Source organism: Amyelois transitella, chromosome 26 (genome assembly GCF_032362555.1).
Source record: "Amyelois transitella isolate CPQ chromosome 26, ilAmyTran1.1, whole genome shotgun sequence".
Lineage (NCBI taxonomy): Eukaryota > Metazoa > Arthropoda > Insecta > Lepidoptera > Pyralidae > Amyelois > Amyelois transitella.
In genome coordinates, this window is record NC_083529.1 from 1528033 (window position 1) to 1553119 (window position 25087).

General features: G+C 34.0%; 2 protein-coding genes across 3 annotated transcripts in view; both read right to left on the reverse strand.

The window, feature by feature from the left end:
• The window catches only part of LOC106141451 (uncharacterized), an 85483-nt gene extending 83269 nt beyond the window's left edge, over positions 1-2214 (reverse strand). For both annotated transcript variants that reach the window (XM_060951690.1, XM_060951689.1), the window contains exon 1: positions 1909-2214. The gene's annotated coding sequence lies outside the window, so the exon portion shown is untranslated. The remainder of the gene's footprint in view (positions 1-1908) is intronic.
• A 3219-nt stretch (positions 2215-5433) lies between these two features.
• Positions 5434-24512, reverse strand: LOC106141752 (ribosomal protein S6 kinase delta-1). The gene is made up of 12 exons (XM_060951691.1): positions 24253-24512; positions 21485-21655; positions 21115-21213; positions 20713-20845; positions 19654-20226; positions 16500-16606; positions 15902-16069; positions 15033-15533; positions 14232-14338; positions 13259-13487; positions 8081-8176; positions 5434-7575 (listed from the first exon to the last, which is right to left on the reverse strand). The coding sequence occupies exons 1-12, from the start codon at positions 24343-24345 to the stop codon at positions 7447-7449; spliced, it is 2406 nt and encodes an 801-aa protein (XP_060807674.1). The 5' UTR covers positions 24346-24512; the 3' UTR covers positions 5434-7446.
• Between the last annotated feature and the right edge of the window lie 575 nt (positions 24513-25087).

Sequence of the window (25087 nt, forward strand, 5' to 3'; positions counted from 1 at the left end):
GAGACGGAATGGTCCTATTCTTTTTACTATTGGTGCCGGGAATCACACGGCACACACTTATATAGGTTAGAAAGAGAAAATAGTCCCACGGTTTTATCTATGCTTCATAATATATAGACTCGACAGTTTATCAAATTATGTACCTACCTATAATACATGGCGAATGTGGTTAATATAATACAACTTAGAGTAGAGAAATGAGGTTATAATAAGATATGTATTTTTATAAATTATTACGCAATATTTTCATTTTTCTTTAATTTAAAACATTCAATTAATGTTTTTAGTGTTTTGCATTTTTATTTACTTATATTTTTATTTATGAACTCTATTCCTTTATTATCTACTGGTAGTTACGATGCTTTTTGCAAATTCCAGCATCTTTGATGACGTAAGAACCGTTGCAATAAGTCCAATTAGATACGCCATAATAGGCGCATTATATTTTTCGTGTTTTTTTTTTTGTTTTGTCAAGTGAGGTGAAATAATTTAATTTTCTTCTCTCGCTTCACTCGTCAATGTAGTGCTAAATTGCAAACTTACTTTCAAAAATCTATAGGATTATTAATTATTCACCAATTGTTTTTGAATTTTTCAACAATTATATATCCATTCAGCTGTTACATACAGCTGATGGCAACGTACCGGAAAACGCACCTTAGGAGGGACCGCAGGTTAGACCAATGATCTCGTGAAGTAGGGAAGTTGGATTCAGGCCATCCCCCACAGAGCTAGGTGGAAGTCATTGGTGGAGGCTTATGTGCCTAGGGTTGTTATGATACTCGTTTGTGAGGATGGTAGTAATCATTTAAGACACTTACATCCTCACAAATACGAATGATTGTATACGACGAAAAAAAATTTTTTTTTTTTTTGGTGCGCTATTCTTTTTTCTTTTTACTTCTCTACCTGACATGACAATATGGAAATCTGATTTCAATAATTAGATATTAATAAATTTGTAGATTCGATATTTAAATTGCATGATTTTTAAAAGGAAATTTGTGGTCACCCTTACAAAATTGTTTTGACTATTTTGAGCAGTTTCAAATATCTACCTATAACAAAGAAAATACCTTTTTATTCACAGCAATGTAGTAAAACTAAACAAATTTAACCTTCAATTTCGATTGTTGTATGAAATATACCGAAATTCTTAACATTTTTAACCCACGTCGTAAAAGTAGGATCAATGAATTCAGTTCCAGTTATGGCAATTTCTAAGCAAGTGGAAAATATTTTTTTAAGTAGGTATCTATTGCGTCAATCAATCATGATGCTCTTTTGTACCGTTTGAGAAAATGTTCAACTTCAATGTTTGCTAATAAAAAGTTAGATCGGCAAACTATCGGACTGTCTTTTTCATATAAGTAATGTATAAACTGTTGAATTATGATAATAAAACTTTATTAAAGTTGGCAGAAAGACTTTTTAGAATAACACCTCGGAAATTAAAACAGCGAGAAATAACTATGTTTTATAAGTAGCTTTATTTTTTTACGTAGGTATTTAAATCGTAAGCCATAGTTAGTGTCCTGTTTTGAAATACCTAATACCTATATTCACCGGTCACCGAAGAGTCCGTAGAGCATAATTATAAAACAAAATAAATGACTATGTACTTAGATAAAAAATATACTGTTAAACCTAACTCGTCGTCTGTCGAGCTTGGATGATGAGAGATATGAATGTGGATGAAGCGAAATATGTATGCAGAGATCTTGGCAAGTGGAAAGATATAGTCTCTGCCTAGCCCTCCAGGAAAAGGCGCGATTTTATTTCTGTATGTAGGTATGTAATGTACACTTAATATAAAATTTACTTTAAACATTACAGCCGAGTCACCTTGTAGTTATAAACTTGTATAACTGGACAAGTAAGCAACAAGTTACAAGTCTAACGACTTACCTTCCCAACAGCAATCCGAGGTATTTTGTACAGTCAAATCACATGTAGAATCCAATAGATTATAATAATAAGGCAGTTACAAAATCTATAATAAACAACCGATCTTGGAAACCAGTTTACGTGTTAGGAAATTCCTAACGTTCTAACACAAATTTGTATACATATAATATCCTTGCCTAAGTTAAAATAAAGAAACAGTTTTAAAATAGTACCACACAAAAAAAAACAATCACTCAAGTTATTTTTTTCACATTCAAAATTCGAAACATTCACACGCGCATGCGTAATACGATCGCGCGTTTCTTCGTCGAGGCAACGACTGGCTTGCTTGCGCCAATAGGCGTCTTGCATTCTCCGAAGATTGTATTATAATTCACACGAATTAAGTTGGTCACCTTACTTCTCAAGTTAGCTCCAAGTATCAGTACTATTCGTAGAATTGGGTTATAATCTGTTTCATTAATTCGCCGATCGATTGTAGACTTTATTGATATCTGAATACAATTTATTTTCATTAATTATTAATGCCTTTGGAAGGCTCTACGGCTAGATTGTCTATTTAAGAAATAATTTTGTTTATTCCTGTTAGAATAAGATAAATTTTCGTTTGGCAAATAATGAAATAGAATGGAGTTAATAACGAAATGGATAAAGCACTTTATTTTCTTAGTAAGACTGTCGATTTTCGTTATAAATAGTTTATTATGGAGTTGTTCACCTTAGAAGAAATGTGGTGGCCTCTGCTGGTATGTGGCATGCATAGAAGTCGCATTCGAAGCTTGCTTAGAATCTTGATAGGTATTTGAAGAGTGATGTAAGTTTGCGCATGCGTAATTTACGACTTCGCCAAGTGGTTGCGATTTTGTTTTCCAATGGCAATTGTATCTTAATTCCAACAGCTTATTAAGTTTAGCTTCGGTTCTTTTGAGACAGTCGGCTCTGTCTACCCCGTAAGGGATAGAGACGTATGTATGTATGTTATTGGAAATCAGAGCGGATGGCGGCAGTGTAGAACTAAGCTTCAAGTCTGTAAAAATCTAAGTACCTACCTACTTACATATTATTATGTAGCCTATACTATTATTATAAAGAGGTAATGTTTTAAACAAGCATAAGTAGGCCTAAAATTAGCGGAGGGTTAGGTGGAGTTTACAACTTTTCATTTGAAACGATCCCTTTATAATTGTTTTAGGCACTTACTCATAAGCTTATTTTAGCCAATGTCAATGCCAATGTTTCAGCCCGTCATTATAGCTATTAATAGTATAATAGTCGAGTTATAGCTGTGAGTATTTTCACTTCACCCTTCCTCGGGACTTTTTGGAATAACATCAAATATCAATATCTTCTCCAATACTTAGTCATGCTTGTTTATGATCGCCATACGTAGGTAGGTACCTATATTCCACAGAAAGACGATTTTTTTTTTGAGAACATGTTCACTCCGTCCCAGGCATCTAAAAAAGATTTCATTCCTCGGTGGTTGCTATCTTAACGCTTTAGGCACGCGAGACTTAATTATAATGTGAGCCATTAGGAGTAAAATCGTTCCGAAAAAAGGATGTGTCCTTAAAGTAGGTAAAAAGTTATAAGTATCCGAGGCTAGTAGGTAAAAAGTAAAAAAATTAACGAAAAGAAATATCACATCTATCCGTTATCACAAATCTATCCGCCACAATATGCCATAGTAAAAATCAAAGAAATCGCCATTAAAATAACGACGTTACAGAAGAGATCCTAGTCAAACTGTGTCTATAATTAGGTAAGTATTATATTTCACATTACAACAAACCATCTCACGATATTTATTAAATTGTGCAACAATCATACAATTAAGTGGGGCTGGCTACATCGGCAATCATCAAAGTGATTTGCCAGGTACTTAGGCTGGACTGGATTTAAATAAATTTGATTAAAATTTAGCCGGTAAGAGTTACCCCAAACCTATAAGCTTACATGAATAGAATTATGAATGTGGATGAAGCGAAAATGTATGCAAAAGATCGTGGCAAGCGGAAAGATGTAGTATCTGCCTACCTCTCCGGGAAAGAGGCGTAATTTTATATATTATGTTTGCGATATGTCTCTGTGACTAAACTTAGAGTAAAGTTTAAACGATCTTTTTGATCGTGACCAGTGGCCACTAACCACTCTGCACCCTCCACATTTTGCGTCGTTGCGTAGAAATTGACTGTCACTCACGTAACGGAGTTCCGTCAACAGCTGGACGTGATTTCCTGTCGCTACTTAATATCTGTTTTAATAGAAGGTTGTATACACAGACATAAATCTTAATAAATAAATAAATATATACGGGACAAATAACACAGATTGAGTTAGCCTCGAAGTAAGTTCGCGACTTGTGTTAAGAGATACTTACTCAACGATACTATATTTTATAATAAATACTTATATAGATAAACATCTAAACCCAGGCCAATCAGAAAAAGTTCTTTTCTCATCATGCCCTGGCCGGGATTCGAACCCGGGACCTCCGGTGTCACAGACAAGCGCACTACTGCTGCGCCACAGAAGCCGTCTAATAATAATAATATACCACGGGAGTGCCAAAAGTGCGCCTTGAAGTGACAAATGAACACGCATACTTATTATTTGGTTAACAGGGTATAAAACTTTTAAAAAGGCTCTTTTTATTTTGAATCTTATTGAGATATCAAACGATTCTTTATTGGTAAGTAAAAGTGTCAGCACTAGCACAGAGTAAGCAATTTATAGATAGAGCGAAAAGTAGTATCGACATTTCCATTTACTGTATCAATTTGGCATCTCACATACGCAAAGAAAGGACTTTATTTTTTTTGTTTCATTCGTTTATCTCCTTTATTTGTTTTTATATTATATTTATATATTTACTTATCCATTCGCCTGAGCGCGAGTCACACGAAAATATATGAAAAAACAAAAATTTTCAAATTGCATTTATTTTTGTACAATCTTTCAAAGCAATACGTATACAACATAAATAATTAATTTAACACAAGTTCAAGGAACTTAACATTTTTGGAATAGCCGAATATGAGATCTGATAATGTCAATATATAAAAAGATATTTATTATTTTTGTAGATCTGTTATCCGAATAAATTTTCAGAATTATAGCAAATCCATTTGCACTGGTTTTAACTTCGAATCATATGAACTTTTATATTATTTGAGTCGAATAATTGAATTGAAAAAGTTTAAAGTATTTTTCGACGTAAAAAACAAATCAGACAAACTTAGTTTTTCAACATAATCTGACCGATCACAAAAATCAACCGAAAACTTCACTGAGCTAAAACGTACTGAAAAAATAAACATACATTTGAAAAATAAATAATTAAAACTAAGAAAATAGCCACCTATTTTTAGTAACAGATCTAGAAAAATAAAAGTATCTATGGTACCGAGTATACACTTTTTGCACTTCAAATTATTTTGTACTATACTTATTTCTAAACATACAATATTTAAGTAACTTAAATGTGGACTAGATAAACACATAATATAATTGTTTTTAAACAAATACAACATCTGTTAATATATATTTCTTATATTTTACTTAAAACTCTTAAAAATAATACTTATGTTAGCGTTAGATATCCCTTCAAAAGTTAAGGCAGTCAATGTCTAAATTGTAATGCTTTTCTACTAATAAATTAATTCCCAACAGTAAATATTTTCGAAAATTCTAGGTATGATACCAGTAACATACGCCCACCCAATTTTTCAACGTCAATTTAATTTTAATAAATTGAAAATGCGCGCTGACGCCATGGAAAAGGATTTTTACAGAACTGAAGAGATCAAAAAGATGAACTCAGGTTACAGAGATAAACCAGAAGACTTGATCCAGCCAAGGTTGGAAAGAAGGAAGAATGGGTCTCTAAACCTAAAGAAAACAGGACCATCCTTTGAAGAATTTGCTTCTCAACCGCGATTATTAATTATTAATCATTAGGAGGGCTGATTATTTATTAATCATTTAATTTAATTTTTTTTGAAGGGCTTAAAGCATACACCTAAACAATACTACTAAATTATATTAATTCTACATATCTCACTTATTATTATTATCTTATAACGGCCAGTAATCAAAATCGCTCAGTATACCTTCATTCTCTCTCCTTAAAAACATAAACTGATAATACAATGAAATAAGCTGTATATTTGCAGGGTTTCTGAGATACAAAGTTTAAGTTGTCATGTTTCCAAACAAAAGAAATACAAACGCGACATTTTTTTTTTAAATTATAGCTCTTATTTTTCTGGCCAACAGCTTTAAAAAATTAAAGCTCATATATACACAGAATAATACACAAAGACAAGGAAATATATAAATATTAAGTATCACGTTATCCAAATGTCACGTTTGTACATGGAACTAGAAAGAACCTGGATTTTAAATTTTTAACAAATATTAATGATTTTTAAACTCTCTCATTGCATTATACTATTTATTAATAATACAGGCATTAAACGCGCACGTAACGTACCTTTATTTTATCTCGGACGTTTCTAATCATGTCACTAGTTCTACATCCATTCATGTTTTTTAATGTAGACAGTGTGCATTCGTCCATGATTTAGATTTAAGAGATCTATATTTGTATATCGACGTCCGATGAAAATGCTGCAGTGTAGTTTGTTCCGCCGCTTCTTCTACACATGCGCTTTGGAAGCGGCAGTAGTTATAATTAGATTTAAGTGATGTGACGTCAATAAGTGATACCTTGTATCCAATTTTGAAAATAAATCTATTCTATTCTATTCATGTTACAGTGATCCTTAGTCACCGAGCGTTAATAAATGTCCGAGGATAAAATAAAAGTAAGTTACGTACACGGTTATTAACCTGTATTATTTATTAAATAGTTTAACAAAGTTCCATTACAAAAGTTTCGGTTTCATTTCCAAATGTTACTTTGGATTTTAATGTTCGCAAAAATTAAGAAAACATGCATTTATCAAAAAGTAAAAAATGTTACTACAGAGTTGAGAAAACGAGCAGTTAACACTTGTAATTATCAACGAAAACAAAATATACCACGTATAGTGTTAAAATAAAGATAACTGTAACTACTAGAACGTTCCATCGACAATTTTATAAAGGCACCTAGGTATATACATATATTATTTTTCTATGCAATGTGCCCAAAATGTATTAAAATCTCAGAATGTATTCCAAAAAGATTATTATGCATTTTATAAAAAGTTTATAAAAAAAAAATAGGAACACTCCGTCTCTTTCCCATGGATGTCGTAAAAGTCGAATAAGAGATAAGCTTATAAACTTGGGATACTTCTTTTAGGCGACGGGCTAGCAACCTGTCACTTTTCACAGTTCTACCAATAAGCCAAATAGCTGAACGTGGCCTGTCATTATTTTCCAGACAGTTGGCTCTGCCTACCCCGCAAGGGACATAGACGTGATTATACAATGTATGTATGTATGTAAAAAATACCAAGACAAACAAAATGGCGTCCGTATTTAAATAGTTCCGAACGGAATCGAACCTCGCACCTACAGCTTCAACATTCAACCCGGCACTACCCAGCTGTCGTAGACTTCCTTCCAGTCGATATGTTTGAAGTAGGGATGATTTTTTATCTCTTGTATGCCATCTTTGCCGGCGCCGAGACGCTCGGAGGGTTCGTAAGTTAGGAGCTGTTTATAAAAAAAAAATAAAAAAAAAACATATTTTTTAGATAATTAATTTTATATTGATTCACAATTTTTATAAGTAACAATGTACATTCGTTATTAAATTTGACATCTAAAATTTTATTAATTAAATTCAAATGAAATCAATGCATTTTAACAATGCATTCTCTCGTCCACATTTCTATTTTTAATTCTAAGTTTGCATTCTTGTAAAGTTGAGAATAATTTCTTTCTCTGACTGAATAACTGATTGACTGATATATCAACGCACAGTAGGGTTTAAAATTTGGCATGTAAAAGAATTTTCAAAATATGACTTTATTTTTTTTAATTTACGCGGATGTATGATGTAAATTATTCTTGTTAAATCTATCAAATAGGAACAATGATATAATAAAATGTATGAAGTATGAAGAGATCGTGGCAAGTGGAAGGAGGTAGTCTCTGCCTACCCCTCCGGGATAGAGGCGTGATTTTATGTATATAATAAAATTAATTTGTTACATACCTGTGTCAACAATGACTCCACCTCGACAGACAATCCATCCGGCAGATATAGTATTGTATGACTCGTGAATATATTTTTGTGGTAGTGCGATAGCGGCTGAAAAGAAAAAAAAAAACAACATATCTTTAAAAATAAATCTAATATTATAAACGAGAAAGTTTGTAAGAATGTGTGAAACGTTAATTTTTCACGCAAAAAACATAGCTTAGATTGGTATAACATACAATGAAGTAAAAATTTTTAAATAAGTAAAAATTTTAAACAGACTACTTGAATTATATGTGACTAGCTTTCACCCGCAGCGTCACCCGCGCGAATATAGCGCCACCTATCAACGAAAATACAGGTTTTTTCGCAAATCCCACGGGAACTATAGTATTTAACGGGATGAAAGATATGTCCTTTTCGCAGACTTATTAATATATACGCAAAATTTCAAAAAGATTTCAAAACGCGTTAAGAGAAAACAAACAAACATAATTTCGCATTTTTAATATCAGTTGGGATGATTGCGCCATTAATTGATAACTAGTATATTTAACATACATATAATCACGTATACATCTCTTGCGGGGTAGACAGAGCCAATAGTCTCGAAAAGACTGAAAGGTCACGTTCAGCTGTTTGGCTGCATGATGGAATTGAGATTCAAATAGTGACAGGTTGCTAGCCCATCGCGTACAAGAATAATCCCAAGTTTATAAACTTATCCCTTAGTCGCCTTTTACGACATCCATGGGAACGAGATGGAGTGGTCCTATTCTTTTTTTTTTTTATTGGTGCCGGGAACCACACGGCACTAATTAGTATGAAAATGAAAATGAAAATGAAAAGTTTATTTATTTAACTCCTTTACAGTATCTCGTTTAGAATGGGATCTCCATTTAAGTATAAATACTTGTGTTTGGAGAACCCGCTCTTCTTATGTGGTAAGCAATAAATACAAATAATTATTGAATATGGCAAATCAAATCAGAATACAAACAAAAATATGAACTAAAAACCTAGGATTAGACAAGATGTGTCACACCACAAAACGCATACCACCAATATAAGAGTAAGTATTAGAACAATATTATCAGCCCAGCCTAGAGTCTAGTCCGGGTTATTTTAAAGCTATTTCTAAAAGTTTTAAGGATAATTATGACCAAGTAATGTAAAGATGGAAGTAAGCGTGATAAGTAAGGGTAAGTAAAAAGTATACACATTTATGTAGTCTACGGTTAAGTAACACATTATGCACACAGCAATTCTATCTCATCAAAGTTCTTGTTTTGCAAGAATAAAGTCACAGTCTTTTTACATGTATAATAAGTTTGCTCATAAATATTTAGATGTCTATTTAATTGGTTGTATATACGTGAGGTCTGGCTGGAAAATTGTCTTTTAGCATATATAGTTTTCACAGGGACAATTGTAGCCACAGTATGTTTTCTTCTTCTATTTAGTTTTTCTGGGTTATAATCAAGAATTTTATGTTTTTTTAAGGTAATGTTTAGGATATAAAGTCTCCTAACCGAAAGTAAATTGCAGTCTGAGTATAGTTGAGAGGTAGGATACCTATAGGGTTTAAAATAAATCAGCCTGAGAAGGGATCTTTGTGCTCTTTCGAGGTGCAAAAATTCAGTCTTAGTAGCACCTCCCCAAACCGAAATACAGTAACCGAGGATAGATTGGGCAAGTGTAACATATATTAATCTTAATAACTTGTTGTCAGCTAGGTATCTAAGTGCTTTGAAAACCCACATTAATTTGCGTATTCTTTTTATGAGAAGCTGCAAGTGTTGGTGCCAGGTAAGTCTCTGATCCACAATTAATCCCAAATATTTAACAGTTTCTACTTTATTAATTCTATTACATCTGCATTCTTGAGTATTGTTACAAACGTGTATTTTCAAATTAAAATCTTGTTTAGGTTGTGTATTAGTATAGTTAGTAAAAGTAATATAGTTAGTTTTTTCCATGTTAAGTGTTAGGAGACTATTTCTCAACCATTTAGCCATCAACTCAAGGCCATGTTCTGCACAGCGTTTAACTTCTTCCCAAGAGTCGCCCACAAAAACCACGGCAGTGTCGTCGGCGTATGAAAAAATATGGCCTTTTTGAAGCTTCATATTGCAAAGTTCGTTGATATATATTATAAACAAAGTAGGACCAAGGACACTACCCTGGGGGACCCCGTACTCGATTTTAGCTTGTTTACTAATATAGTGGCCCACCTTAACACTCTGCCCGCGGTCCCTGAGGTAATCAGTGATAAGAGCAAGGGGAATTCCTCTTACACCCACCTTTTCAAGGCGATGCAAAAGCATAGGCACAGAGACAGTATCAAATGCTTTTTTGAGATCCAAGAATGACGTTAAGCACTTTTTACCACTGTCTACTGCTTCAACAATTACGGAAGTCAGTGCAATGATAGCATCCTCTGTAGAAACTCCTTTTTTAAAGCCAAATTGATAATCGGAAATAATTTTGTACTTTTGCAAGTATTTGAGTAGTCGGTTGTTAATCAGCCTTTCGATAATTTTTGAAATCGCTGTGAGGACAGAAATAGGTCTATAGTTGGATACGTCATCCCTGTCACCGCTCTTGTAAACTGGTACAACGATAGCTTGCTTCAGAGCATTAGGAAAAACCCCCTGCACAAAACAAAGATTTGCTAAATGAGTTATAACTGGAACAACTAGTTCGTGAGCAAATTTTAAAAACCGAGTTGGCACATTATCCCAGCCTGGGGCGCTCTCTGACTTAAGTCCCATCAATACATGATACACTTCCTCACAATCAGTCTCCAGCAGTACAAACGATGATAACTGAGATACAGGTGAAAGTTCCTTAAATGGGCTATTGGTCGGAGGAAGTTCATTTGATATGTCTTGCGCCATATTTCTTCCTATATTCGCAAAGTAATCGTTAGCGTTATTTACCGATAATTCAGGTTCTGAGTGAGTATGCAAAAGATCGAAATTGTTGTTTGAGATTTTTTTTCGATTTGTTAGGGTATTAATTGTACTCCAAAATGATTTTGGATTTTTAGAATTTTTAGACAGTAGCTTTCGATCGAATTCCCTTTTTAGATTTTGTAACAGAGTGTTACAGTGGTTACGGTAACGTTTATAAGTAATCTTTAGTACTTCATTCTGTGGATTGTCTTTAAGCTTACGTTGCATGTCATTCCTATTTTTTATGCATCGCAAGATACCAGGGGTGATCCAAGGTTTAATAATACGGTCTTTACATCGTATTTGTTTAGTTAAAGTATTTTCAAGAATGCTTTCTTTAAGTTTTACAATGAGTCGATTAGCCAATGTTGTAGGATCGTTTATTGATATAAGTTCAGAAAATTTGTTTTCCTTTAGATTAAAAAGAGCTTTATCGTAATCAACAGTTGTTTTGAATTTAGTATTTTTAAAATTTTTATTATAATTGTCACTATTGGTCAATTTCAACAATGTTAAACGGTGATCAGTAATTGTAGTGTTCAATATAACTATGGTTGCTTTGTGGCGATGTTCATTTAACTTCAGCATAAAATGATCTAGACAAGAATTATCCCTAGTTGGTAACAAGTGACCTGGTTGGATGCCATTATGTGCTAACATGTTTAAGTAAGATTCTCTATTCCCAATCTCAAGACTATTTTCACTTGATTTTTGAATAAGATTAATATTAATGTCGCCTGTTACTACGATTTGTTTACGATTTTTCAAAGTTTTTAGGTGAGTGTCTAATGATAGTATAAAAGCTTCTGCAGACCTATTCGATGGTGAACGATATATGCCAAGTATAGTCAGATTAGGAAGATTGACTTGCATACAAGAAGCATGAATTAATTTTACTTCCTTGACGGTAATCTTAAGGTTATTTCTTACGTAAATAACAACTCCGTCAGATTGGTTTATATGATTTGTAGAATTATAAGATAAGTAATTTTCTAGTTGAGGTATTGGTTTAGCACCATTTATCCTACATTCACTCAAAACTATTACATCAATTCTAAATTTAAATTTCGAAAGAGTGACGATAAGATCGTCCAGATTTTTGTATATACTAACAATGTTTTGTGAGACAATTGTATAGTCATTTTTATTTGTTACACATCGTCTCACTGTAAAGTCCTCTATGGACATCTGCTCTGATTTCGCTATGTCAATTTTGTCTATTTCTTCCGTATGAGTAAAGAGACTAACCATGTTCATCCCTTAAGAGAATGATATTTGTCGTTAAATTAAAGTAAAGGTACTTGACATTTAAAATAATCGTAGTTTTTAAATAGTTTTTGTTTTCTATATTAGCATAAATAGTATTATGGTACTTAGTCATGTTTAGTAATAGTAGATCAGTGTTGTACTCATGGTAGTGATATAAATGTTCAGAGTATTTCATCGAATGCATGCTGTTGCATTGTTTTCCTATAAAAACGTGTTTAAAATTTTTCCTGAATTTATTTAAGATAATTGCATCGTAATAAAAATATTTTTTAAAATATTTATTTGGTTTCATAATATTGTTCATAATCAATGAGTTCCAAAGATCTCTGATTATAATAAAAGGTGAATTTTTGGTATGCGCCTTGATCCCCCGTCCCACCACGCAAATCTCCCTATCAGTCAAGCACATGTATAAATCAAAGAAAAAGCTTAATCCTAATTTTAATTTTAATTTTAAAGTGTAAGGAATATAAATCTTGCACGACACAGACCGTTTAATAAGCCCCGAATATTTCTCTAAATCTAGTCATTTCGCTTGCATGAGATTTTGCACCTGCGCTTCACTTCTAATAATTATAATAGGCAAATTATCTTGTTTCCGAAGATACACCCTCCCATACGAGGTCCAGCAATATTTATATTCCCTAGACCTAGCAAGATCGCGGGCCAAAAAGAAAAGACGTGATCCCCTCGCTGTCAACTGTTCCGACACAAATATAGGTGTGTCTTCCTTCTTTTTCAAGCAAAGATTGCCCGCACATAGTTTTTGTTTATGTTTTCTATTAAAATCTTTACAGTTCCTCAGAATTTCAGTCTTGAATATGGTTCTTGAGTATATTATATTTAATTTTAAACTTCAATGGTCAAAGGCATACCCATCTCTAGAGTGGTGAGGATCCAACCGGGACTAAAGCCAGGAGGAAGAAATATATTAATTAAGTTAATAAATTATTCGTATAAAACTCACCACGCCACACAACAACTCATACATTATAGCACCGAAACTCCAAAAATCGCATACTTTTTCATCCACCTCGTTATCAAGTATCGTGTTCACGTACAGTTCAGGCGCTATGTACATACTGACAGACGGACTTAACTTTGCCAGAGACATTTCCAGACCGGGATATGAAATTATATAGGTTAATATTATTTGACCACCAGCTCCCAGTAAAATATTTGATGGGTTTAAATCTCTGTAACAGAAAAAAAAAAATTAACTGTAAATTTTGTGGTTCCCGGCACCAGTAGGAAAAAAGAATAGTACCACTGCATCTCTTTCCCACGGATGTCGTAAAAGGCGACTAAGGGATAGGCTTACAAACTTGGGATTCTTTTTTAGCCGATGGGCTAGCTACCTGTCACTATTTGAATCTCAATTCTATCATTAAGCCAAATAGTTGAACGTGGCCTGTCATTATTTTCCAGACAGTTGGCTATGTTTACCCCGCAAGGGATATAGACGTAACCATATGTATGTATTCTATAGTTAAGCTGAACTTGACGGTTCAGTCTTTTGATATTATTATTACGGCGAAAAAATTGTAAGAACACGTTCAGCTGTGTTTTTACGATTTTACATACATACAAACATACATAAAATCACGCCTCTATTCCGGAGGGGTAGGCAGAGATTACCTCTTTCCACTTGCCACGATCTCTGCACACTTCCTTCGCTTCATCCACATTCATAACTCTTTTCATGCAAGCTCGGCGGTTTCGGGTACTTTTACGATTTTATAGTGAACTACCTGTCCCGGCAAACGTTGTATAGCCATATTAATAATTTTTAAAGTTAAGGGATATGAAAAATAGATGTTAGCCGATTCTCAGACCTACTGAATATGCATGCAAAATTTGGTTAAAATCGGTAAAGCCATTTCGGAGGAGTACGGAGACAAACATTGTGACACGAGAATTTTATATATAAGATAATTTACCTGCAAACGACTCCGCTATTGTGTAAACTCTCCAAAGCTGTCAATATTTCCGCGGCCCATTTGCACACCGCAGAGGGGGGTAACACGTCTACAGGGCGGGGAGAGATCTGAAATCATATCATTCTCATTCGATTACTGAAATTTATCGATTGTTAATCGATTAACAAATAAGTATAGGTATATGGGACAGATAACACAGATCGAGTTGGCCTCGAAGCGAGTTCGAGACTTGTGTTACGAGATACTTTGTCAACGATACTATATTTTATAATAAATACTTATATAGATAAACATCCGAGATCCAGGCCAATCAGAGAAAGTTCGTTTCTCATCAAATTATACACATATCACGTTTTCATCATTGCCGTGTGGTTCCCGGCAATTTTGTATAGGACCGATCGATGGATATCGTAAAAGGCGACTAAGGAATAGGCTAGGAATTCCTCTTGTAGGCGATGGGTTAACAACCTGTCACTATTTGAAAAAAAATTCCATCATTAAGCCTTATAGCTTAGCGTGGCCATAGTCGTTGCGAGCCTGTTGACTCTGTTTACCCCGCAAGGGATATAGACTTGACTAATACCTATTTATGCATCGGGATTTGATGTTTAATGATATTTTGCACGATTAATTTAGAAGTTAATCTATTATATTTGTTTATAGTTTGTCTTGTCTAAAAAAACAATTCACCAACTACCATAGAAATACTATTTTGAGTTAAAAACAACATGAATAAACAATTATACACAGTTTTCTAAGCACTTATTAATCTTAATATTATTCCGAATTCTAAGCACTTACCCTAATAATCGGCGAAGTGTCAACTCTATCGTTATCCAAATCAGTCTTATCCAACAATTTCGGCTCACACAACACCCTATCAACATTCTCCAACAGTCTCTTAGAATTCAACACCAAATCGTTCACGGAAATCTCAACATTCTCCATGCAATCAGTCTCAATTTCGACACTGGGATTATTATTTTCAGAATTCAATTTCGGTGAAACGTTATTATCGGTTTTCGTTGTAACGTTATCAGTTATCGGAAAAACGTTTTCTAGATTCAATTCCCTCGCCGGCGTATTCGGTATGGATTTTGCGTAATTTTTTATATAATCGAATAGTTTTTCGCCCGGTGCGTATGATAGTATTAAGAATATTAAGTCATTTGTTTCCACGTAGGCGTGTAAAGGGACCATGTATGGAATTACTGTTGTTAAAATTGGTTGTCGAGTTTCGTCGGGCCTTTGGTGGAAGTATTCGTCGAATTCTGTCAAGTTGTTGGGAATTTTTTGGATGACCTTGAAAAAAAATATGTATATTAAACAAATTAGTTAATTTATGTACAACAAGATAAAAAGATTAACTAACAAAACTTTATAAAATCATCATTGTAAATCATTGTAACACGACTCGAAACGTCCGAGATAAAATAAAGGTACGTTACATGCGCGTTTAATACCTGTAGCATTTATAAATAGTATAATGCAACGCCAAAGTTTAAAATCAGGTTAAGTCCCCTATTTTCTGTGTCAGTATGTAAGAGCTAATCTCGGAAATTTGTATACGCAACGAGAGAGTTTAAAATCAGTTAATTATATAAGTACCTATAAATATGCAGTGATTATTACCATATATTATGTAGTGATTATCACTAACTTTCTCTTACCTTCATAGCATAGCAAGTCTGTTCCGTTTTATGGAGAACCAGCATTATACTTGACCCCAATATAGCTAAAACTCTATACGAAGACAGCTCTTCATACGGACGTTTCAGCATTGATATCGGAATGGGGCAGTGGAGGGGGCGAGTGTAGTCCTCTCTTTCTGTTAATAGCTGTTTGAAAGGGATAAAATGATAAAATATAATTAAAATTTGTATGACGGATGAGATTGGTATGGTACCGTCATTTTTAGATTGGAAAATGACGTAGTAGCTGCAATTAGAGGTGAGTCTATGATTACCGCGAATTCTATTCGCCAACAGATGGCGTTAATACAGGTATTCAACATAATTACAATGCACTGTTTTACCGACTATATTAATACGCCCGCGGGTCCGCCCGCGTAAAACCCCGACCATTTCGATACTCGTAAGAATTTTTCGGCCCGATAGATCCATTAGATTTGGTTCTGCGTTGATAAATCAGTCAGTCAGTCACATTTGCTTTTTTAATATTAGCGCCATCTATTGGCAAAATAAAGTTACATACTACAATACAATTTAATTTGCACTACAGACAAAAGGGTAATAATTATGTGCTTACACTCTGTTCGGCATCACGGAGATGGTTTTTATAAATTTCCTCAGCATATGTTATATATTTGTTTGTTTTCTCTTTTATTAACGCCCTTCTCTGGGGGTCCGAGTCATCTGAAACAAGAATTAATAATTTTTAAATCGTTTAGCAGGTTGGTAGGACGGTCGGTGGACGAAAGGTAAAGTTACCAATAACGAGGTAAACAGGTTCAAATCTCGTGTATGGATAAAAATTTATGAAATTTATAAAATCACGCCTTTTTCTCTGGTAGGCAGGGACTACATCTTTTCACTGCCACAAATACACGCTTCATCCACATTAATAACTCTCTTCAAGCAAACTCGTCCATTTCAGGTATTCCTGACCCTTTTTTGATGTTTAGAGGCGTGATTTTATTTATGTATTTATGTTTTTACTTTGATCCCAATACGTTCTGTATATAATTGTTTAAATAATAGTTACTATATACATTCAATATTTTTTCAATAATCGTTTAATACTAAGCATTTGATCGCACCATCCATGTATTATCTCTGATTTTATTTGAGTAGAGAATGCTGTATGGCATCTAGTCAACCTTATGTTTTTTTTTAAATAAAAGTTTACAATAAATAAATGCATTAATCTTACGTTTGCATTTTCCGTTTTCTTCGTCAAGAAAGTAATCACAAAGGTACAGGAAATCCATATTTGAAACTCACACTAATATACTTAAAAGTTTATATTTTGTAGTTAAACTTCTCTACAATTAAAGTTATTAATAAAAAAAAACAACTTAAAATACATATATGTTTTATTTAAATGATTATTATTAACACAGAACAAGGAAGAACCTTCAAGAACTTAGAATAAAGAAGACAGAGATTTATTTTCCTCTGAATAAACCCTTTATTTGTTTTCGCCGCGCAATTTTTTTTTAAATAGGCAATTTTAAATGTGAAGTTATTATTGATATGCATTAAAATAAAAAATACAAAACTATTTTTGAATCACGCTTGTTGAATTTATTTTAAACACCGACTGAACTAAATACGCAATCTAAGTGTAAAAAGAATCGATAAGTTATCTGCAGTTATCGGTTAAATAAAACAAATCGCATGTTAGGACTACAGGGTGTTTCTAATAATGTTTTCAAATAATTAACATACATACATACATACATAAAGTCACGCCTCTTTTCCGGAGGGGTAGGCGGAGACTGCATCTTTAAATCAAATAATTAACTTTTATGCCTAAAAAACATAAACATTTATACGAATGGATGGATGAACCCATGGATGTCGTAAAAGGCGAGTAAAGGATAGGCTTATTAACTCGGGTTTCTTCTTTTAAGCGATGGGCTAGCAACCTGTCACTATTTGAATCTGAATTCTATCATCAAGTCAAACAGCTGAACTTGGCCTATCAGTCTTTTCAAGATTGTTGGCTCTGTCTACCCCGCAAGGGATATAGATGTGATTATATGTATGTATGTATTTAATTAGGGGAAGCGACAAACGTTCGAAATTCCCCAACCGTATAAAATTTTGTATGAGTTCGTTTGTTACTATTTCACGCCAATATTCTGAACGAATTTAGATGAAACTTAACTGTAATAAATCCACATATAATCAAGATTAACACATAACTAAGCTACAATTAAGACTCGAGCAAAGACGGAGTCTCAAGCTAGTAGTGTACTATTAATAAATACGGTTATATTTTACATACCGTCACTAAACCAACCAACCCCCGCAGAGCGGCGCACGCGTCGCCGTTTCAATCGCGCGTAAAACTATCGCTGTTTCGCTTTTTGTTAGGACGCGAAACGGGACAGCGATAGTTTATCGCAAGAGCCAAGATACGGGGGCTTTAAGTCATTTCGAGACTGTATGATCTGTTTCTTTAGGACGTCCTGGTAAAGGGTCAGGTCAAAAGTACCCGAAACCGCCGAGCTCGCATGAAGAGAGTTATGAATGTGGATGAAGCGAAGAAAGTATGCAGAGATCGTGGCAAGTGGAAAGAGGTAGTCTCTGCCTACCCCTCCGGGAAAGAGGCGTGATTTTATGTATGTTTGTATGTATGATCTGTCTACCACGTAAGGGACGAAGACGTGACATAATATTATTATATCCTCCTGTATGTAAACGTTTACATTTCACCTGTAAACCATTGTGAATGTCACAACGCCACTTCATAGATTCCGGCTGTGATAACAGGAAATTAGGCGTGTAATCTGTTGTTATCGCAGGTTTTATTCTAGACATATGTAAGTAAGTATGTAGTAACAAAAAATTATTTAATTTTGTAATAAAACTAGCTGTCCCGGCAAACGATGTTTTGCCATATATAAATCATTTTTATATAATTTCTAGTTAAAAAATAATGATTAGGGTGTACAACCCTTATCACTAAGGGGTATGAAAAATAGATGTTGGGCGATTCTCAGACCTACTCATGCTCACAAAATTTCATAAGAATCGGTCAAGCCGTTTCAGAGGAATTCGGGAACGAACATTGTGACGTTTTATGGCCCTCTCTTCTTCCTCCTTGAGTTAGTCCCGGTTACAGCCTCACCACTCTGGAGAGGAGCCCGGGGTACGCCTTTGACCATGGATCCTGGATTGAGTGAGTCAGGTTTTTACACGAAGCGACTCCCGTCTGACCTCCGCAACCTTGGTAAGGGAACCATTTGGATCATAGCAAAATCGGCATAAGATATATGTGTTTTACGACATCTACATGTATACATACAAAAGAGGATGAATGAAAGCAGGTTGACTAAACAGATATACAAGGAGAGTGTGGAGGGAAAGGTCAGAGTGGGAAGACCTAGACGAACGTATCTTGATCAAATTAAGGACGTCCTGGTAAAGGGTCAGGTCAAGAGTACCCGAAACCGCTGAGCTTGTATGAAGAGTTATGAATGTGGATGAAGCGAAGGAAGTATGCAGAGATCGTGGCAAGTGGAAAGAGGTAGTCTCTGCCTACCCCTCCGGGAAAGAGGCGTGATTTTATGTATGTATGTATGTACATATATGTACACATAAAATAACAGAATAGAATTATAAAGCCCGGAAAGGCAACCTTCTCGCTTGTGAAACCTTACTTATACTGGGCGGTCTTCCAATTAAAACTTGGAAAAATATTATGTATGTAAATAAATAAAAGTCTCACTAACTTTGTACTCCGATTAGCATTTTCTCAATGCCAGACTTGTAACACTCGAACGCCCTTTGATAATCACCCAAATTTTCACATCTAGTCGCCAAATTCAACATATAACCCGCTTCGAACACATAACTATCCTCCGTCTTTGTTTTACTCTCAACGTTAGAAAGAGACATTACACTTCTTTTACTATAAACGGACACTCGCGAACTGCTTCTTCTAGAATCATTTTCAAAATTGGAACTCAACGAATTTGTATCCGAATCTGGTACTCTCGCGGGCATTGTGTGATAATCTTCAAATTTAGAACACGACGGCGCGTCAAAATTAATTAAGTCCGGCAACACTGATTTACTTTTCACTAGCGGTTTGCTTTTATCGACGGCCAGTTTGTTTAGTTCTTCAAAGAGGTCGCTATTTATGCTGTCTAGGGAATTTAATGATTCGAAACTGTCTGATAGTTTTGGGAAGGTTTTAATTTCTATGTGGTCCGCTTCGTAGATTGGTATTCTTGATATGCTGTCCATTTCATCTGCGGTTTGAGGGCTGTCGTCTATAAGGTTGCTTGACTGTGCTGGGCGTGCTGGAAACATTGATTTTTGTGGTTAATAAATGTTTATATTGTGCATTATAAATCAAAACTAGCTACTGCCCGCGACTTTCTTCGGCGTAAAAGTTAACTGAAAAAGCTGACTCCCTGTATTGCCCCTTAGAGGGTTGAGGGGAGGTACTTTTGTATGCCAGTTTTTAATAAGACCAAGCCTTAATTATAAAAAAACCACATTCAAATGAGAGCCATAGTTTTGGCCTATTGCGAATGCGAATTTTTAGCTTCTGTTGTATGGTAGTAGATAGTATGTATGTATGGTATTGATAAGTAGTGACAACCTCTCTACTTGCAACATCCATTTTCGCTTCATTCACATTCATCATCCTCTTCATGCAGGTTCATCAGGTTAAGTTATATTTGACCTAATATTTTTTTACCAACATACAAGTGAAAGGCCTTGCGACAATCGTCTAATTAAAAGATAGCCCTACACAAACTATAATAAAAAACAATATATACCTGTGTGTACTGGACTTCTTGAATCATCATCGGTCTGGTACTCCAATGGCGGCGTCTCCTCTATAGGCAGATGAAGAGATGATCTGATGGCGTTGATGATTCCGCCCGTGGACTCTGGCTCGGGGTAGCCCGTCTATAAAGCAGGAATAAAAAAGATTTAGTAACAAAACACAAGCTAGGTATTATTACTAAATGACGGCAAATAAAACTTTTAATTAAATCTACAACCGCTTGCAAAGCGTAAGAGTAGACGAATACAAACATACAGTCACGTCTATATTATATGTTTATAATTATGTTATGACGTATTGTCAATTTAATTTTGAATTATTTTAGCTTTTTAGTTTTTGGAGTTGGTTTAAATTGTTTGTCAATTTTATACTGGCAATTTTATGTAATTACCTGAAGAAAGTTGACGAAGTCTGTGCTTGTAAATAGGAGTTGATGTTCTGCCACAAATTCCAACAGGGCTTTGATCGACTTTGCCCTCTCCTCGATCACCTGATGTTAAAAAAACAAATTTAATAGTCATATCTCTCTTTCTAAAACATTAATAAGCTCCCGTAGGATGGCACGCGCGTCGCCGTTTTTATCGCGCTGCAAACTATCGCTGTTTCACTTTTTATTATATTCGGGAATCGCTTTGTGTAAAAACCAGGCTCACCCAATCTAGGATCCATGGTCAAAGGCATCCCCCGGGCTCCTTTCTGAAAAGGTGAGGATGCAACCGGGACTAAAGCCAGAAGAAGGAACCCGTTAAGGGTATACACACCTCTTGTTGAAAACGCTTGAAGTAGCTACTCTGAGCTAACACGGGTATCGTCCCCCTCAGGTGAAGGCCCGCATGGAGCAGCTTCATGCTCTTATGGAGTCTTTGAACGTCACTGTACCGCTTCCACACCGATACCACTGTGACCGCTTCAGGCGACTCGATCGGGAACAACTGTAGAGACGAGTCCAAAATCAAAACCTCTGTCTTAGGGTAAGGATGGTTTACACAGCTTTGTGCTTATATGTATGTAGATGAACTGGAATAGTCACATCAAAGGTAACTAAACCAATGAGTTTGCGTTATTAGAGTGATGAGTTTGGATACATAAGTATAATCATGTCTATATCCCTTGTCGATTAGACTAAGTTTTCAGTCTTGAAAAGACTGCTAAGCCACATTTAGCTGAATGGACAAAGGCCAACCTGTCACTATCTAAATCCCAATAGCATCATTTATATCATTTACACTCTGTCTACCCTGCAAGGGTAGAGAGTAAATGATAGAGTGTAGATGTGACTAAATGTATGTATCTATTTATGTACAACAAGGAAAATAATAGCAAGAACAGATTAAAGAAAATCTTATTTATTGTAAATTACCTTGTTATCGAGTTTTCTTTCTCAGAATAACAAGAAAACAAAACATGGGTAATGTTTCCTCAATACTACAACTTTGAGGAAAACCTTACCCTTCAAATCTGGTTATGCAAGACTGTGCAATGTAGGGTGATTGCGCTGGTTTTCGTCCAATTAGCGGAGTTGCTAGCTTTCAGACGTAAAAATAATATGATAAAGTATCCTAATTAAAATAGCTCATATTTGTTTATATACCTCATATAGTCTATTTTTGATAAAAATTAAGAAACTTTTAATTATAACTACATTGTTTTTTATATAAATAATTAAATGTTAAATGGCAGATTTCACTAGTTTTCGTCCAAAAAATTTGGTTTTCGCCCTGGTGTGATCTAGTTTCCGTCCAGTATGTAAAAAAGAGTAAAAGTGCAATGTTAAATAAAAACTGTCTTTATGATCTTTTATTTAATCAACAAAAATATTTATTCTTCAGCAGTAGATTTCCTGCTTTTTTTATTTTCCCGAATCCATCTATAACAATTAATTTCATAGTTTAGTACCTACTAGAAAAACCTGTACGAATTAACAAGAAAATGTGTTAGAAGTAGATTCCACACTATTATGGACGAAAAGTAATACAAAAAAAATTGCTGTTTAGTTTTCGTCCATGCCATTTAAACATTTTTTTAAACAAGCAATACTGAGAAATTATTGGACGTTAACTAAATATCTTGTCAAATAGCCAATAAAGTTCATATCTAAAGAAAACATATATTTTTTTATAGGTCTGAAAAAGTAAAATGAACATTCCAAATATTTAGCTTGCTGTTTTAGTTTCCGTCCACGTGGACGGATACCAAATAATTGGTAAAATAGGCATGTCAGTATTCGTCCGCAATCTTTTACTAAGATTACTACAAAAACATTGTAAAATAACCTAAACATAATGTTAGTTATACTCTTAAATATCCTTACATGCCAAAATATTACCCAATCTATGTGAAATAGTCATAAAACCCACCACGGAGTGTTCCAGCACCAGCTATTTTTTTTGTATCGGCAATGACGTCTACGAGACACGAACACATGCCGGCCACTGAGTTTAATTTTTTCGAAGTTTTCACTTGACAAATTGGAATTTGTGGTTGTTAGAACTGTTGCTTAAGTATGAAGGATCGTGACAAGTTGCAACATGCGTGCATAGGTGTGTTTATATTCTTTTTATATGCGTTTAAAAGTGAAATGGACGAAAAGTAGAACTGGACGCCAAACCAGCGCAATTACCCTATATATGAGTCATAATTCAAAAATTCAAAATTCAAAATTTTTATTCATTATTATAGGATATTATTATATCGCTTAATAATTGTCGTATGGTTTAACAACTTGGTTGACGTCAAATAAATTACTTAAAAACTAAGTTTACTGCCGCTTCCAAGGCGTCAGTGCAGAAGAAGCGGTAACAAACTGCACTGCAGCATTTTCATCAACAACGTCAACTTCACAATATTAAATTATACTTAGAATAGAATAGAAATATTATGTTCTATCAATATATTGGAATAAAAATGTCTCACTTTACATTCTGTCATTGGAACAATGTATACTAATGTTTCCACTTTAACAATTCAAATTCAAATTTTTATTTACATAATATGAGTACAACAAATTCTTAAATATATATAACATATAAACCTACCCTACCTGCCTACCCCTCCGGGAAAGAGGCGTGATTTTATGTATGTATGTATATAACATATCTTCATATTGACCCTTTCTCTAATGACTTTTCCAGTTAACATGAGAATCTATATGTATGCCCAATTAATTAATCAAATATTAGTTTAATATATAGTAAATTAAGTAAAAACCATTAGGACTTTAGAAAAATCTTAATTAAAACTTTAAAATTATAAATGTTTGTGAAACTGCAACACAATTATAATAAAACTCCAAGATTTCACAAATCAAGAAAGTTCCACAAAGAGAAATACATCACAAAAGTGAATAATAATGTAAAAGAACAATTAAATTCAACCTACTTAATCAAAATACAAATAATGTGAAAGTATTTACTGCATTTAATTGTATGTAGGTACTTTTCAGTGCTGCTGTATTATATCGGATGGTTAAGGGAGATTAAATTATACATATAAAAAGTCATATATCATATTATAAATAAAATAAACTTACAACAGAAGTGATTTTGTAAATAGTAAACCCATTTTGGTGTCGCGATGTTTCGTCAACTGAAAACCGGCGAACCCATTTGTCCTTTGAAGACATTTTAATAGTTTATCACAAACTTGTAGAACACTTAAATGCTTTTATCCAGGTGCAGCATGTATTGTTAATACAACGATCATGATAATGTCGATTATTAAATAGAATTATCGACAGATTTTTAATAAATATCACAGTTCCGACTCCGTAGTCAAAAGCGAAGAAAGAATATTTATAATATGACATTGACGTGTTTTGACAGTAGGTATGCTTGACGTTTCATTGTCAACACGAAATAACGCAAACAAGTTTGAAATCTTTTCATCAGCATCACAAGACATAGAGTTTGAACTTTTTAAATTTGTAGATTATTACTCGTTTCTTTAATCGCAAATAATTTCCGTTTGCTAAATAATGTATCTACTTTTTTAGGATTATATAATTAATAATTAAAAGAACCTAACAATTAAAATAATTAAAACAATATGTAATAAGATTAGATAAATATAGATGTTTATCTTAATTTTATTACATATGCTTTTTTTACTAGATGTCGTTTAAAGATTCTCATACCGATGTCTAGATGTCGCTATAAGTAAATGAAGTTGTATGTATACTATACAAGTTTTTCTTGAAATATTCATAAAGTTCACGTGCCAAATTTTTCAGGTTGCAATATTTTTTTCTACTAGTAGGTAGGCAGTACCTACTATTTGTTGTTGTTTTTAAAAGCATTTTAAATGGACTTAAACTTTTCAAAGAATTTAAGTGAAATTATTTACGTTTCTCATTCCGATGTCTAGAT

Coding starts and splice junctions, on each gene's coding strand:
- LOC106141752 (XM_060951691.1), bottom strand. CDS start 24,345: ATGTCTTCAAAGGACAAATGGGTTCGCCGGTTTTCAGTTGACGAAACA. Junction 21,656..24,252: donor TTTACAAAATCACTTCTGTT/GTAAGTTTATTT, acceptor TCGTCTCTACAG/TTGTTCCCGATCGAGTCGCC. Junction 20,846..21,114: donor ACTTCGTCAACTTTCTTCAG/GTAATTACATAA, acceptor CCTGCTTTATAG/ACGGGCTACCCCGAGCCAGA.